The following is a 13,491-nucleotide window of genomic DNA, read 5'->3' as shown; positions in this document are numbered from 1 at the left end:
TCACCATTGTCTCTCAGTGACGGGAGAGCAGCCCTATGGTCCGGAAGGACTGGGATGGCTTTACCTTTTATTACCCAATGATAATTCACTCACTCCACCAGCTTGTTTGTCCCTTTTTGGGGGGTTCAACGCTGTGCACCTCACAGTTAATCCTTCTTCCTAGTTTTATTCCAAAGCAGGAGTGTGTTACACGCAGGATACTGCACGGAGCAGCAGCATGTTACACGCAGGATAGTGCACGGGGCAGGAGCATGTTACACGCAGGATAGTGCACGGGGCAGGAGTGTGTTACACGCAGGATAGTGCACGGGGCAGGAGTGTGTTACACGCAGGATAGTGCACGGGGCAGGAGTGTGTTACACGCAGGATAGTGCACGGGGCAGGAGCGTGTTACACGCAGGATAGTGCACGGGGCAGGAGTGTGTTACACGCAGGATAGTGCACGGGGCAGGAGCATGTTACACGCAGGATAGTGCACGGGGCAGGAGCATGTTACACGCAGGATAGTGCACGGGGCAGGAGTGGGTTACACACAGGATAGTGCACGGGGCAGGAGTGGGTTACACACAGGATAGTGCACGGGGCAGGAGCGGGTTACACACAGGATAGTGCATGGGGCAGGAGCATGTTACACACAGGATAGTGCATGGGGCAGGAGCGTGTTACACGCAGGATAGTGCACGGGGCAGGAGCATGTTACACACAGGATAGTGCACGGGGCAGGAGCGGGTTACACACAGGATAGTGCACGGGGCAGGAGCGGGTTACACACAGGATAGTGCACGGGGCAGGAGCATGTTACACACAGGATAGTGCATGGGGCAGGAGCATGTTACACGCAGGATAGAGCACGGGGCAGGAGCATGTTACACGCAGGATAGTGCACGGGGCAGGAGTGTGTTACACGCAGGATAGTGCACGGGGCAGGAGCATGTTACACACAGGATAGTGCACAGGGCAGGAGCACGTTACACGCAGGATAGTGCACGGGGCAGGAGTGTGTTACACGCAGGATAGTGCACGGGGCAGGAGCATGTTACACGCAGGATAGTGCACGGGGCAGGAGCGTGTTACACGCAGGATAGTGCACGGGGCAGGAGCGTGTTACACGCAGGATAGTGCACGGGGCAGGAGCGTGTTACACGCAGGATAGTGCACGGGGCAGGAGCATGTTACACGCAGGATAGTGCACGGGGCAGGAGCATGTTACAAGCAGGATAGTGCATGGGGCAGGAGCATGTTACATGCAGGATAACACACGGGGCAGGAGCATGTTACACGCAGGATAGTGCACGGGGCAGGAGCGTGTTACACGCAGGATAATGCACGGGGCAGGAGCATGTTACACGCAGGATAGTGCACGGGGCAGGAGCGTGTTACACGCAGGATAGTGCACGGGGCAGGAGCGGGTTACACGCAGGATAGTGCACGGGGCAGGAGCATGTTACACGCAGGATAGTGCACGGGGCAGGAGCATGTTACACGCAGGATAGTGCACGGGGCAGGAGCATGTTACACGCAGGATAGTGCACGGGGCAGGAGCATGTTACACACAGGATAGTGCACGGGGCAGGAGTGTGTTACACGCAGGATAGAGCACAGGGCAGGAGCATGTTATACACAGGATACTGCCCAGGGCAGGAGCAGGTTACATGCAGGATAGAGCACGGGGCAGGAGTGGGTTACACGGAGGATAGAGCACAGGGCAGGAGCATGTTATACACAGGATACTGCCCAGGGCAGGAGCAGGTTACATGCAGGATAGAGCACGGGGCAGGAGTGTGTTACACGCAGGATAGAGCACAGGGCAGGAGCATGTTATACACAGGATACTGCCCAGGGCAGGAGCAGGTTACATGCAGGATAGTGCACTGGGCAGGAGCACGTTACACACAGGATAGTGCACTGGGCAGGAGCACGTTACACGCAGGATAGTGCACGGGGCAGGAGCATGTTACACACAGGATAGTGCACGGGGCAGGAGCACGTTACACGCAGGATAGTGCACGGGGCAGGAGTGTGTTACATGCAGGATAGTGCACGGGGCAGGAGCACGTTACACGCAGGATAGTGCACGGGGCAGGAGTGTGTTACATGCAGGATAGTGCACGGGGCAGGAGCGTGTTACACGCAGGATAGTGCACGGGGCAGGAGCGTGTTACATGCAGGATAGTGCACGGGGCAGGAGCGTGTTACACGCAGGATAGTGCACGGGGCAGGAGCATGTTACACGCAGGATAGTGCACGGGGCAGGAGCGTGTTACATGCAGGATAGTGCACGGGGCATGAGCGTGTTACACACAGGATACTGCCCGGGGCAGGAGCAGGTTACACGCAGGATAGTGCATGGGGCAGGAGCATGTTACACACAGGATAGTGCACGGGGCAGGAGTGTGTTACACGCAGGATAGTGCACGGGGCAGGAGCACGTTACACGCAGGATAGTGCACGGGGCAGGAGCATGTTACACACAGGATAGTGCACGGGGCAGGAGCACGTTACACGCAGGATAGAGCACGGGGCAGGAGCATGTTACACACAGGATAGAGCACGGGGCAGGAGCATGTTACACACAGGATAGTGCACGGGGCAGGAGCATGTTACACACAGGATAGTGCACGGGGCAGGAGCACGTTACACGCAGGATAGAGCACGGGGCAGGAGCATGTTACACACAGGATGGTGCACGGGGCAGGAGTGTGTTACACGCAGGATAGTGCACGGGGCAGGAGCATGTTACACGCAGGATAGTGCACGGGGCAGGAGCATGTTACACGCAGGATAGTGCACGGGGCAGGAGCATGTTACACGCAGGATAGTGCACGGGGCAGGAGCGTGTTACACGCAGGATAGTGCACGGGGCAGGAGCATGTTACACGCAGGATAGTGCACGGGGCAGGAGCGTGTTACACGCAGGATAGTGCACGGGGCAGGAGCATGTTACACGCAGGATAGTGCACGGGGCAGGAGCATGTTACACGCAGGATAGTGCACGGGGCAGGAGCATGTTACACGCAGGATAGTGCACTGGGCAGGAGCGTGTTACACGCAGGATAGTGCACAGGGCAGGAGTGTGTTACACGCAGGATAGTGCACGGGGCAGGAGCATGTTACACACAGGATAGTGCACTGGGCAGGAGCACGTTACACGCAGGATAGTGCACGGGGCAGGAGTGTGTTACACGCAGGATAGTGCACGGGGCAGGAGCATGTTACACGCAGGATAATGCACGGGGCAGGAGCATGTTACACGCAGGATAGTGCACGGGGCAGGAGTGTGTTACACGCAGGATAATGCACGGGGCAGGAGCATGTTACACGCAGGATAGTGCACGGGGCAGGAGTGTGTTACACGCAGGATAGTGCACGGGGCAGGAGCGGGTTACACGCAGGATAGTGCATGGGGCAGGAGCATGTTACACGCAGGATAGTGCACGGGGCAGGAGCATGTTACACGCAGGATAGTGCACGGGGCAGGAGCATGTTACACGCAGGATAGTGCACGGGGCAGGAGTGTGTTACACGCAGGATAGAGCACAGGGCAGTAGTGTGTTATGCACAGGATAGTGCACGGGGCAGGAGCATGTTACACGCAGGATAGTGCATGGGGCAGGAGCGGGTTACACACAGGATAGTGCATGGGGCAGGAGCGGGTTACACACAGGATAGTGCACGGGGCAGGAGCATGTTACACGCAGGATAGTGCATGGGGCAGGAGCGGGTTACACACAGGATAGTGCATGGGGCAGGAGCGGGTTACACACAGGATAGTGCACGGGGCAGGAGCATGTTACACACAGGATAGTGCACGGGGCAGGAGCGGGTTACACGCAGGATAGTGAAAGGGGCAGGAGTGTGTTACACACAGGCTAGAGCACAGGGCAGTAGTGTGTTATGCACAGGATAGTGCCCGGGACAAGAGCAGGTTACACACAGGCTAGAGCACGGGGCAGGAGCATGTTATACACAGGATACTGCCCGGGGCAGGAGCAGGTTACACGCAGGATAGTGCATGGGGCAGGAGCAGGTTACATGATATAGTGCAGGGGCAGGAGCGGGTTACACGCAGGATAGTGCACATGGCAGTAGCATGTTACACGCAGGACAGTGCACGTGGCAGGAGTGGATTACACGCAGGACAGTGCACTGGACAGGAGCGGGTTACACGCAGGATAGTGCACGTGGAAGTAGCGTGTTACATGCAGGATAGTGCATGGTGCAGGAGCGTGTTACATGCAGGATAGTACCCGGGACAGGAGCGTGTTACACACAGGACAGTGCATAGGGCAGCAGCGTGTTACACGCAGGATAGTGCACGGGGCAGTAGCAGTTTACATACAGGATTGTGCCCGGGGCAGGAGTGGGTTACACGCAGGATAGTGCACGGGGCAGGAGCGTGATACATGCAGGATAGTGCACGGGGCAGGAGCGTGATACACGCAGGATAGTGTATGGGGCAGGAGCGTGTTACACGCAGGATCGTGCACAAAGCAGCAGCAAGTTACACACAGGATAGTGCACGGGGCAGGAGTGTGTTACACGCAGGATAGAGCACAGGGCAGTAGTGCGTTATGCACAGGATAGTGCCCGGGACAGGAGCAGGTTACACACAGGCTAGAGCACAGGGCAGGAGCATGTTATACACAGGATACTGCCCGGGGCAGGAGCAGGTTACACGCAGGATAGTGCATGGGGCAGGAGCAGGTTACATGCAGGATAGTGCATGGGGCAGGAGCGTGTTACACGCAGGATAGTGCACGGGGCAGGAGCATGTTACACGCAGGATAGTGCACGGGGCAGGAGCGTGTTACACGCAGGATAGTGCACGGGGCAGGAGCATGTTACACGCAGGATAGTGCACGGGGCAGGAGCATGTTACACGCAGGATAGTGCACGGGGCAGGAGCGTGTTACACGCAGGATAGTGCACGGGGCAGGAGCGTGTTACACGCAGGATAGTGCACGGGGCAGGAGCATGTTACACGCAGGATAGTGCACGGGGCAGGAGCGTGTTACACGCAGGATAGTGCACGGGGCAGGAGCGTGTTACACGCAGGATAGTGCACGGGGCAGGAGCGTGTTACACGCAGGATAGTGCACGGGGCAGGAGCGTGTTACACGCAGGATAGTGCACGGGGCAGGAGCGTGTTACACGCAGGATAGAGCACGGGGCAGGAGCATGTTACACACAGGATAGTGCACTGGGCAGGAGCACGTTACACGCAGGATAGTGCACGGGGCAGGAGTGTGTTACACGCAGGATAGTGCACGGGGCAGGAGCATGTTACACGCAGGATAGTGCACGGGGCAGGAGCGTGTTACACGCAGGATAGAGCACAGGGCAGGAGCATGTTACACACAGGATAGTGCACGGGGCAGGAGCACGTTACACGCAGGATAGAGCACGGGGCAGGAGCATGTTACACACAGGATGGTGCACGGGGCAGGAGTGTGTTACACGCAGGATAGTGCACGGGGCAGGAGCATGTTACACACAGGATAGTGCACTGGGCAGGAGCATGTTACACGCAGGATAGTGCACGGGGCAGGAGCGTGTTACACGCAGGATAGTGCACGGGGCAGGAGCATGTTACATGCAGGATAGTGCACGGGGCAGGAGCGTGTTACACGCAGGATAGTGCACGGGGCAGGAGCATGTTACAAGCAGGATAGTGCACGGGGCAGGAGCATGTTACATGCAGGATAATGCACGGGGCAGGAGCATGTTACACGCAGGATAGTGCACGGGGCAGGAGTGTGTTACACGCAGGATAATGCACGGGGCAGGAGCATGTTACACGCAGGATAGTGCACGGGGCAGGAGCGGGTTACACGCAGGATAGTGCACGGGGCAGGAGCGGGTTACACGCAGGATAGTGCACGGGGCAGGAGCATGTTACACGCAGGATAGTGCACGGGGAAGGAGCATGTTACATGCAGGATAGTGCACGGGGCAGGAGCATGTTACACGCAGGATAGTGCACGGGGCAGGAGCATGTTACACACAGGATAGTGCATGGGGCAGGAGTGTGTTACACGCAGGATAGAGCACAGGGCAGTAGTGTGTTATGCACAGGATAGTGCCCGGGACAGGAGCAGGTTACACACAGGCTAGAGCACAGGGCAGGAGCATGTTATACACAGGATACTGCCCGGGGCAGGAGCAGGTTACATGCAGGATAGTGCATGGGGCAGGAGCAGGTTACATGATATAGTGCAGGGGCAGGAGCGGGTTACATGCAGGATAGTGCATGGGGCAGGAGCACGTTACACGCAGGATAGAGCACGGGGCAGGAGCATGTTACACACAGGATGGTGCACGGGGCAGGAGTGTGTTACACGCAGGATAGTGCACGGGGCAGGAGCGTGTTACACGCAGGATAGTGCACGGGGCAGGAGCATGTTACACGCAGGATAGTGCACGGGGCAGGAGCATGTTACACGCAGGATAGTGCACGGGGCAGGAGCATGTTACACGCAGGATAGTGCACTGGGCAGGAGCGTGTTACACGCAGGATAGTGCACAGGGCAGGAGTGTGTTACACGCAGGATAGTGCACGGGGCAGGAGCATGTTACACACAGGATAGTGCACTGGGCAGGAGCACGTTACACGCAGGATAGTGCACGGGGCAGGAGTGTGTTATACACAGGATACTGCCCGGGGCAGGAGCAGGTTACACGCAGGATAGTGCACGGGGCAGGAGCGGGTTACACGCAGGATAGTGCACGGGGCAGGAGCATGTTACACGCAGGATAGTGCACGGGGCAGGAGCATGTTACACGCAGGATAGTGCACGGGGCAGGAGCATGTTACACGCAGGATAGTGCACGGGGCAGGAGTGTGTTACACGCAGGATAGAGCACAGGGCAGTAGTGTGTTATGCACAGGATAGTGCCCGGGACAGGAGCAGGTTACACGCAGGATAGAGCACGGGGCAGGAGCATGTTATACACAGGATACTGCCCGGGGCAGGAGCAGGTTACACGCAGGATAGAGCACGGGGCAGGAGCATGTTATACACAGGATACTGCCCGGGGCAGGAGCAGGTTACACACAGGCTAGAGCACAGGGCAGGAGCATGTTATACACAGGATACTGCCCGGGGCAGGAGCAGGTTACACACAGGCTAGAGCACAGGGCAGGAGTGTGTTATGCACAGGATAGTGCCCGGGGCAGGAGCAGGTTACACACAGGCTAGAGCACGGGGCAGGAGCATGTTATACACAGGATACTGCCCGGGGCAGGAGCAGGTTACACGCAGGATAGTGCATGGGGCAGGAGCAGGTTACACGCAGGATAGTGCATGGGGCAGGAGCAGGTTACACGCAGGATAGTGCATGGGGCAGGAGCAGGTTACACGCAGGATAGTGCACATGGCAGTAGCATGTTACACGCAGGACAGTGCACGTGGCAGGAGTGGATTACACGCAGGACAGTGCACTGGACAGGAGCGGGTTACACGCAGGATAGTGCACGTGGAAGTAGCGTGTTACATGCAGGATAGTGCATGGTGCAGGAGCGTGTTACATGCAGGATAGTACCCGGGACAGGAGCGTGTTACACACAGGACAGTGCATAGGGCAGCAGCGTGTTACACGCAGGATAGTGCACGGGGCAGTAGCAGTTTACATACAGGATTGTGCCCGGGGCAGGAGTGGGTTACACGCAGGATAGTGCACGGGGCAGGAGCAGTTTACATACAGGATTGTGCATGGGGCAGGAGTGTGTTACATGCAGAATAGTACACAGGGCAGCAGTGTGTTACATGCAGCATAGTGCACGGGGCAGGATCGTGTTACACGCAGGACAGTGCCCAGGGCAGGAGCGTGTTACACGCAGCACACTGCACGGGGCAGGAGCGTGTTACACGCAGGATAGTGCACAGGACAGGAGCGTGCTACACGCAGGATAGTGCATGGGGCAGGAGCGTGTTACATACAGGACAGTGCACGGGGTGGCAGCAGCATGTTACACACAGGACAGTGCACAGGGCAGGAACGTGTTACACGCAGGATAGTGCAGGGGGCTGGAGCGGGCTACATACAGGATAGTGCACTGGGCAGGAGCGGGTTACACACAGGATAGTGCACGGGGCAGGAGCGGGTTACACACAGGATAGTGCATGGGTCAGGAGCGGGTTACACACAGGATAGTGCACGGGGCAGGAGCGGGTTACACACAGGATAGTGCACGGGGCAGGAGCGGGTTACATACAGGATAGTGCACGGGGCAGGAGCGGGTTACACACAGGATAGTGCACGGGGCAGGAGCGGGTTACACACAGGATAGTGCACGGGGCAGGAGCGTGATACATGCAGGATAGTGCACGGGGCAGGAGCGTGATACATGCAGGATAGTGTATGGGGCAGGAGCGTGTTACACGCAGGATAGTGTATGGGGCAGGAGCGTGTTACACGCAGGATAGTGTATGGGGCAGGAGCGTGTTACACGCAGGATCGTGCACAAAGCAGCAGCATGTTACACGCAGGATAGTGCACGGGGCAGAAGCGTGTTACACGCAGGATAGTGCATGAGGTAGGAGTGTGTTACATGCAGGATAGAGCGTGGGGCAGAAGCGTGTTACACGCAGGATAGTGCGTGGGGCAAGAGCGTGCTACACACAGGACAGTGCACGGGGCAGGAGCGTGTTACATGCAGGATAATGCACAGGACATGAGTGTGTTAGGCACAGGATAGTGCATGGGGAAGGAGTTTGCTATGGGCTCTGAGGCATCAGGAATGACAGAGACAATGCGAACAGAGTGATATCGGTTTAGAATTCGGACTCCATCTGTGTTGAAACCCTCACCTGTCTGGATGTGAGACTGACGGAGCAGCAACGGTAAACTTCTGACGGAGTCGAAGGAGTTGAAGTGGTGAACGGACTGGTGCAGTCCATACATCCCATTCTGATGCTGCAAAACACAGAAACGCCGGTCAAACTCCTGGCAGAAATCTCTCAGCCTTTCTCAAGTCCACTCACAGCAGCACCCAGTCTGCACGATGCGTCTGTGTGATACTGACACTCACTAAGTACCCAGCCTTAGGACCCAGGACCTGTCTCAGATCCCCAGTTCCAGATGTGAATGTCCATATGTACATGTCTGTATGTGCGTATGTCCAAACGTATATATCTGTGTGCATGCACAGGTATGTCTGCGTGTGCATATGTTCGTAACTACGTGTGTGTGCGTGTTTATGTCTACCTGTGCATATTTGTACACATGTAATCAAATGTATGTATGTGCATGTGTGTGTTTTAAACTGGCCATACGGTTGGACTATAGAAGTGAATAATACAGATGCAGTCAAAGGGAAGCCAGACAAGGAGCTGAGGGAGAAGGGAATGGAGGATCTTGATGGTAGATTTGAGAAAGATTTGATCAGAGGCATAAACATGGGCATGGATAGTTGGGCTGAATGGTCGGTTTCTACGTTGTATATCTGTACCATATACATCTATATGTAACATATATGCAGTATTGTCCTATATAATCTTCTAGCAGGGCTGGCGGTCGGAGATGATTTTAACCATGGGTGGTAATGAAAGCTTGTCCACTCACCCTCTACACAGTCTCTATTCACTCAGCGGGAAAACTCAGCTCACCACCAGCTCCAGAAAAACTCTCCCACTGCCTGGAAAATGATACCTCTGTCAAGGTAGTGCAGGGAGATCGTCTCCCGAGGGAGAAACTCGGCACCATGCCCATCCCTTTGGGAATGTCTTAGAGTGTGGGAACTGAGACAGTGCCCTTGTATGATTGGCTTGGGGGGGGGGGGGTGGAAGGAGCTGATTATTGCCAACACCTCCCCCACGCTGGGGTTCGAGCAACTATCCCGGCTTCTTGCTGATCCCAAGCCTGTGATTAAACAAAACAGGAAGGAAGTCGCTCTGCCTTTCAGATCTGCTGGCCCTTTCCCGGGATCGTGGCCGGTCTGTGCCTCGATTCCATTTGCCTGCTGTCATTCCAACTTTTGAAAACTCCAAGTGACCCCATGCCTCTGACAAACAGAGCTCCAAATCTCTCCCAGCACTTACCGTGTTCGATAGGTGTCCAAATAGACTTGAGGGGGGTGCGGTGGTGACGTTCAGATGCAAAGATCTTTAAAATGCCACAAACAGGTGCAGAAACCAACTAAGAAAGCGCATGAACTGCTGGCTTTTATAATCCAAAGGATTAGAGTACAAGGATAGTGGAGTTCTACAAACTCTAGTTAGACCCCACTTGGAGTATAGTTAGCGGATCTGTCATCACACCTTTGGAAAGATTTAATGGCCTTGGACGGTATATAATTGTTAAGACGGACCCGCGGGGTCCCGTCTTTGCGTGTTCTTTTGGAAGGAGAGACCCACACTGGCAACTTTAGTTTGGCGCAGACTGCCGTTTATTCACAGAATCTTAACTGGGAAACGATACTACGAATTATCAAGCATGCATTCGTTGGAGAAGGCGTTCTGCCCCCTCGTTCGGACTTGGCACAGTTATACTTCGCGCTGCCTGGAGTCCCCGGTTAGATTTTCCTTGTCCGCCTTCCTCATTGGCCCGTTCATCTGCGCGCGATGGGATCCGTCTTCCCATTGGCCGCATCGAGGTGCCTGCCCAGCTCCCGCTGTGCTTGACAATGGCACAGACGTCCTGGGGCCAGCGGTTCCGATCCCGTAATCAATAGTGGATTGTTTAGAGAATCAACTCTCATTACTATGCGTCTGACAGGCTAGCCGTTTTCCGAGATTTAATCAATAATTCCAGTAAGTAAATTAACAGGTACTTTTATCAACTATGAGTTCCGATAGAGCAATTCACACTGTCTGACAGTTACAGGTTCCTTGATCAATCATGAGTTTCGATGGAACAATTGACACTGGCTGGCAGTTACAGGCTCCATGATTTAATTAACAAAATGTATATCAATTACGAGCTCCAGACAGGTAGTCATGCAGTTGCCAGCATCAGCCCGCATGGCTGTTATTAACCATTTCAGGGCTGGAACTAGAAGTGTCTGTTGCAGTAATAGTATTACTCTCCCTAGCCCCACATTAAACACCCCAGTAGTGTAATCACCCCAACAATAATATAGGTTTTCAAAAATGGTTCCTGGGCTTTAGGGACTAAGTTATGAGGAGAGATTAGGTTTTTTTTCTCTAGAATTTGGAAATCTAAGGGGTGATCTGATTGAAATCCTCAAAATATTCACAGGAAAGGACAGGGCAGATGAATGTAAACTATTTCCACTGGTTGGAGTTTCTGGAGCTAGGGAGCAGAGTCTGCGAATTAGGGTCAGACTATTCAGGAGAGATTTTAGGAAGGAATTCTACGCAGAATGGGTAGGAGATGTTTGGAACGCTCATCCAGAAATGATGTGGAGGTGCCAGTGTTGGACTGGGGTGGGCAACGTTAAAAATCACACAACGTTAGCTTATAGTCCCAACAGGGTTAATTGGAAGCACTGGCTTTCAGAAGACTGCTCCTTTATCAGGTAGTTAGTGCGACAGGATCATAGGACATAGAATTTAAAGCAAAAGATCACAGTATCACACAATTAAAACAATACATTGCACAAAACATAAATAAAACTGAAAGCAGTGCACTGAAAGCTAATACTCTCAATCCCTAAATTGCCTCAAATTTGTCAAACTACAGATCTAATCATGGAGTCAGAGTTTTACAGCATGGAGAGAGACAGTGGCTCAGTGGTTAGCACTGTTACCTCACAGCACCAGGGACCCAGGTTTGATTCCAGCCTCAGGTGACTGTCTGTGTAGAGTTTGCACATTCTCCCTGTGTCTGTGTGGGTTTCCCCTGAGTGCTCTAGTTTCCTCCCATAGTCCAAAGATGTGCAGGTCAGGTGGATTGGCCATGTTAAATTGCCCGTAGTGTTCAGGGATGTGTAGGCTATGTGCATTAAGTCAGGGATAGGGGAATTGGTCTGGATGGGTTATTCTTCGGAGGGTCGGTGTGGAGTTGTTGGGCCGAAGGGCCTGTTTCCACGCTGTAGGGATTCTATGATTCCAAATAGACCTGTTGGACTATAACCTGGTGTTGTGATTTTTAACTTCATCCAGAAATGGCAGAGGGTACGGGATCAATTCTTCATTTTCAATTGGAGACAGATAAATGTTTGTTAAGCAGAAAGTATTGAGAGATATGGGCCGAAGGCAGGTATATGGAGTGAGGCCACAGATCAGCCATGATCTCATTGAACGATGGAACAGGCTTGAGAGGCTGATTGGCCTATTCCTGTTCCTATATTATTGGGAACTGCTCAACGCTCACTGATGGATGTGGAGGTGCCGGTGTTGGGACTGGGACGGGCAAAGTCGAAAGTCACATGACACCAGGTCCAATGGGTTTATTTGAAATCGCAAGCTTTCAGATCACTGCTCAGTCATCAGCTACTTCACCTAACCAAGGGGCAGCACTCCAAATAAACTTGTCCGACTATAACCTGGCTTCGCGTGGCCTTCCGACAATGCTCACTGAGTTTAAAACATGGTATGTTTTTGAGAAGGAGTCAGATACAGCACTTGAGGCTAAAGGGATCAAAGGATATGGGGGAGAATTGGGAAGACAATAACATGAATGGGGACAGGAGGTCGGAGGGGCCGAATGGTTCCTGCTCCTATTTTGTCTGTTTCTGTGTGGCATGAGGATCTTCTTGTCCTGCTCGTGGGCAGTGTGCTAAAGCTTTCAGCTATGAGTTGTTCTGCTGTAACACCACAGTTACTTTCCTTGTCAACTCTGTGCTGTAGAAAAACGCCAACAGGCAATCGCTACACCGTATAGCAGAAAGCTTGGATTATCAAAACAGCGTCCAGAGTCCCCCAATCACGTTATAGCCAATTCACGCTGACAAAACATGTATTATAGCAGAACGACCTGTACTTTTACAGGATCTGGTAAAGACCATGAGGAACAGAGAGCAATGGGAATTATTTTTAAACACGGATGTGGTAAGAGTACCTGCGGCAACCCGGTTAAGATGGCGGAGCGGCTGGGGGAGCAGCTGCTGACGGATGAGAAGGCGTTTCGGAAGATGACGCTGCGTTTGGCGAGTTCGCTGAGGTGTGGGGTCCGGATCGCTGTATTGTTATATACCTCAGTCTCAAAGCCGGCATCATCCGCTGTCAGAGCAAACAGGGAGGGGAGGTTACATCAAAACCCGCTCGTGGTCAAAGACTACCACAACTGACTGCCCAAGCACCAATCACACACTGACAACAACTTTACAGCTCTGGGTGCCACACTCTCAGAAGCAGTGGAGAGCATTCAGGAGACGCTCACAAAAACAATTCCAGGAATGAGGATAATCGGAGATGTTGGAACTAGAAAGGAAAAAGCTAAGAGCAAACCCGATCTAGGTTTTTAAATCACAGGTGGTGTGGGGAGAGTGAAGAGGGAGAAACTGTTACTGTCCGTGAACAGATCGAGAACCCGGCGGTACAGCTTTCAAGAGTTTTGCAAAAGAAGCAAGTGTGAGGTGGGAAACGG

The 13,491-nt window shown here is 53.9% G+C and overlaps 1 protein-coding gene across 1 annotated transcript in view; it reads right to left on the bottom strand.

Annotated features, from left to right (window-relative positions):
• The window catches only part of sgsh (N-sulfoglucosamine sulfohydrolase (sulfamidase)), a 28,747-nt gene that overhangs the window by 12,928 nt on the left and 2,328 nt on the right, over nucleotides 1-13,491 (bottom strand). Inside the window, exons 2-3 of the mRNA XM_060844782.1 lie at nucleotides 12,964-13,124; nucleotides 8,811-8,916 (exon numbers count right to left, since the gene is read on the bottom strand). Coding sequence (XP_060700765.1) covers nucleotides 8,811-8,916; nucleotides 12,964-13,124 — 267 coding nt within the window. The remainder of the gene's footprint in view (nucleotides 1-8,810; nucleotides 8,917-12,963; nucleotides 13,125-13,491) is intronic.

Source organism: Hemiscyllium ocellatum, chromosome 25, assembly GCF_020745735.1.
Source record: "Hemiscyllium ocellatum isolate sHemOce1 chromosome 25, sHemOce1.pat.X.cur, whole genome shotgun sequence".
Taxonomy (NCBI): Eukaryota; Metazoa; Chordata; class Chondrichthyes; order Orectolobiformes; family Hemiscylliidae; genus Hemiscyllium; species Hemiscyllium ocellatum.
This window is presented reverse-complemented; position numbering and strand designations above follow the sequence as displayed.